The sequence below is a fragment of the Aegilops tauschii genome, chromosome 2 (assembly GCF_002575655.3).
Source record: "Aegilops tauschii subsp. strangulata cultivar AL8/78 chromosome 2, Aet v6.0, whole genome shotgun sequence".
In the NCBI taxonomy this organism is placed as follows: domain Eukaryota; kingdom Viridiplantae; phylum Streptophyta; class Magnoliopsida; order Poales; family Poaceae; genus Aegilops; species Aegilops tauschii.
In genome coordinates, this window is record NC_053036.3 from 291,725,432 (window position 1) to 291,729,454 (window position 4,023).

Sequence of the window (4,023 nt, forward strand, 5' to 3'; positions counted from 1 at the left end):
TGCCGCTAATATGGATTATGGCTTTCAAGAGGAGCCTTTCCATTTCCCTAATAAGCAATCCTCTAATAATAATCAACATGCTTCTCATGATCTTCCTATACAGGGCCGCACTCTCAAGTCTGATTTATTGATCTTGGTACTAAGATTTTTTCGATGCAGCGTTTCGGTCCTAAAAAATCCTAGGTCTTACACATGGAGAAGTGGGGTCGGGCGTCGGTGTCTATTTTTGTATTCCTTCAAACCAAGGTGAGATCAATATTGAGGTTCAAACTTCGGCACCTCCTACTTCTACTCCTCTTCAAGCAGAAGTTGTAGCTCTTGCCTGTGCAGCTCAGTTGGCGGCTCGCCTTAATATTCATTGTCCCACGTTTTTGACGGACTATCTTTCGCTTGCCTTTGATGCTGCCTCTCGAAACATTTCTCATTCTACTTCGCATTGGAATATTAGAAAAGAATTGGCGACCTTTGTTAAGTGTACCTCTAATCGAAATCCTCAGGTGTTTCACATTTCCAGTGACTTTAATGGAATTGCTCATAACCTTGCCCAGCAGGTTTTCCGATCTATTGGAGGACCCTTTTTGACATGTTCTGCTCATTCTCATTCATCTTCTCCATGTCCAGTGGCAAATACATTTCCAGGTTTTCAATTTGAAGGTATCTAGCTGCATACGGTATATTGTTTCTAATGCAAGCAAAATCCAGTTGCAGATCAAGATGAACAATATTCTTCTTCAAGGAGTTATTCTCAGGAACATGCATGAATAGTTTTATATATTTGCTAGTTTTTGTAATCTGATCATGATGCTCAGGGCATTGAACTTCTGTTCACTTTGCCTTTTCAGGGCATTGAACTTCTGTTCACTTTGCCTTTTTAGGATCCTTCCTTTAGCTCCCTCTGAGAGTTTCTGCTATATCTCTTCTTCTTCTTTTCTTTTGCAGAACTCTGTATCTGACTCGTACTACCCTTTGAGCTGAATAGAATATTTGACACCTTTGATGCCTTCGTTTGTTAAAAAAAAGAACGTACACACACGCATACCCTATCCTTATGAGCTCCTTCAAGAGACTGGGCCGACATATCATTTTGAGATTTACGAAGTCATTTAGGCGCCTCGTCGTCGACGGAACGCCTTCTCCCACTAAAAGCGCATCATCGAAAATAAATCCAAGAATAATGCGAGTGCATGCTCGTTGGAGATGCCCTGGGTGCAAATAACAACTCGATAACACCCTCCCCCGCCCCCCCCCCCCCCCCCCCCCCCCCCCAATCCTCCCTCAAAGCGAGAGCTCCGTATCGCCGGCCTCCCCCTCCGATCCAATCCCTGCCTTTTGCCCTCTTCTCTTGCGCGGCCCTTTCGCTACCATGGCGGCGGAGGGGGAGGACAAGAAGGATGCTAATTCCGTTGGAGGCGGCGGCGGCGGCGAGAACACCCTGGAGGCGGCGGAGGAGGCGATTCTGCAGGCGGTAGGGCAAGAACCCGGTCAAGAATTGGAGGGCGAGGCGGAGGAGAGCGCAGATCGAGAGGGGAACGGCGACGACACTGGGAAGGAAGATAGTGGGTGTAAAGATCTGGTCCTGGTAGAGGACCCTGTCCTGGTCGAGGATCCAGAGGAAGGTACCTGTACTTCTCTGGCGGTCGCATCCAAGAACTTGTTCCGTCCATTGTTAAGCACGCAAGAAACTTTTCTGTGCTGTTATTTGGCTCTATTAGCTGACTGTTGGTAGTGTTCAACTGTAAGATGCAATAATACAATAGAAGTTCTATGGTGTTCTTGCGTAGGAATAGTTGCAGAAGAAACAGTATAGCTGGTTTTCGGGTGTTGCTAATTTTAAATTTAACAATTAACTATACAAAGGATGCTTTGTTGTACAAGGACAAATAGTGTCTCTTCAGTTTTTCCACGCTGTATATATATAATACGTTGTTCATTTAACTACGCACATAGGGGTGCCTTTCTTTTTTGCTAGTTATTTTGGGATTTAGTTTTTTTTGTTTCTTTATGGCTGTTTGAAGAGAATTATTTAGTTGCTAAGAAGAAAGAAATGACATAAAGCTCGAGGGGTTTCTTGTTAGTCGGATATTTTTATTTTCCAGTTTATTGTCAGGCATGTTTTTTTTTTGCTTCCTGTCGTTCTTAACTCCTTTGCATTGTACATTGACTTAGAATTTAGCAAGAAACTGTATGTTTTCAGGATTCCGCTACAAATCTGACGTCGGGTTCTTTAAGCATGGCAAATCTGATTTATTCATTGTTACGTTAGCTTTTCTTAATACTGACGATGCACAAAACATTAGATTTTGGGTTTACCATTGCTTAGCTGTCATTGTTGTCTTTATGTACAAGGCCGAGCTATGTAAGTGTCGAGTAGATTTCTGTACTGCACATAATACTTACTTGAGCCCATTAATTTGTTTGTATTTGTTTGGTTGACAGCGGCAGCAACTGCAGCACTTCAGGAAGAGATGAGAGCGCTTTTGGCGTCTGTCCCTGAAGGTGCTGGGGCATCATTTACTGCGATGCAGCTGCAGGAGCTAGAGCAGCAGTCTCGGGTATACCAGTATATGGCTGCCCGTGTGCCTGTGCCTACCCATCTCGTCTTCCCCATCTGGAAGAGTGTTACCGGTGCATCCTCTGAAGGCGCGCAGAATTACCCTACATGTATGCCCTTGTAATCTGTGTCATCGTTGATATGTTCCTTGATGTCAGAATTTATTGAATATTTGGTAGATATCAGAAAATATTCATGTTAGTTGATTGCGGTATCTAGGGCAGTGCAGTAAGGTCCTTGGATGTCATACCTAGTTGGTTTTATAGCAAATAAAAAGCTCCAACGACATGCAATAGCTGTTGAAATGATGGGAATGATCAAGAACCCCCTGAAAAGTTAGACATTTCATATTCATTTATTTTTCAGAGCTATTTGAGGCTTTCTAACTGATTTGTATTGCTGGACTGGGCAGTGATGGGATTGGCAACACTCTGCTTGGACTTCGGGAAGAGCCCAGAACCAGAACCAGGAAGGTGCCGGCGAACAGATGGAAAAAAGTGGCGATGCTGGAGAAAAACAATCCCAAACGAGAAATATTGTGAACGCCATATGCACCGTGGTCGCAAGCGTCCTGTACAGGTTATTGTTGAGGATGACGAGCCTGATTCCGCATCAGGGTCAAAATCGTCATCTGGCAAAGTCACTGAAGGAGGCAAGAAGACTGACAACAAGAGTTCAAGTAGCAAGAAGCTTGCAGTGGCAGCACCAGCTGCTGTGGAGTTTACATGATTGATGATGCAGCATTTGGAAGGTGCAAGAAGAGCGTAACCGCCATGGCAATTAGAGTTCCGTTATTGTAATCCTCGAAAGACTTTAGTGTTGTCTAGCTATAACCTCATTAAGCAAGCAAAATGTCTTGTCGGAAGAAGCCACAAAAACCCTGTTTAGCTGTCACTGAATCTTTCAGTTTAGGTGTATAGTTTGAATTAGCTTGGTCGTGCCTTCGGCCTTTGGGCAGGTGATGCGGCATAATTGGATAAGTCTTCCCTCACTGATAAGTCGCATTGTGACTCAAGAAACTGGTGGATGAATCTGCAGAGACTAGATACTATTTGTTGTGTGCTTTTAGTGGCCTTCACAATTGTGTTGTTTGTCAGTTGCATAACAATTGGAAGATCCATATAATTTTAGACCCTATGGAGATTCAGTTACGAGAATACATGTCTTTATTTTCAACATGCTATTTGTTAATGTAAGTTCTAACAACCTGAGGTGCTCTGATATGATTTGAATGCATGTGTGATGTAATGATGTGGTAATGGATACTGCTAAGGATGTTTTGATGCTTCCACTGATTGGTATTTGGTCTATCATTGGATAATGTCTGGGTACTAATCAAATGGCGGTGGAGCCATTTGGATTTCAGTTTGCATGGTTGAATTCCTCGGAGGCTTTCTTATACTAATAATCAAATGATATGATAGCACTCTTTTTCTTGATTGACCGCTAGAGTTAATGGAATCATCAGGATC

The 4,023-nt window shown here is 43.3% G+C and overlaps 1 protein-coding gene across 1 annotated transcript; it reads left to right on the forward strand.

The window, feature by feature from the left end:
- The first annotated feature begins 1,193 nt into the window (after positions 1-1,193).
- LOC109738947 (growth-regulating factor 11) lies at positions 1,194-3,812 on the forward strand. The gene is made up of 3 exons (XM_020298039.4): positions 1,194-1,616; positions 2,437-2,661; positions 2,964-3,812. The coding sequence occupies exons 1-3, from the start codon at positions 1,364-1,366 to the stop codon at positions 3,278-3,280; spliced, it is 795 nt and encodes a 264-aa protein (XP_020153628.1). The 5' UTR covers positions 1,194-1,363; the 3' UTR covers positions 3,281-3,812.
- Positions 3,813-4,023: the final 211 nt, after the last annotated feature.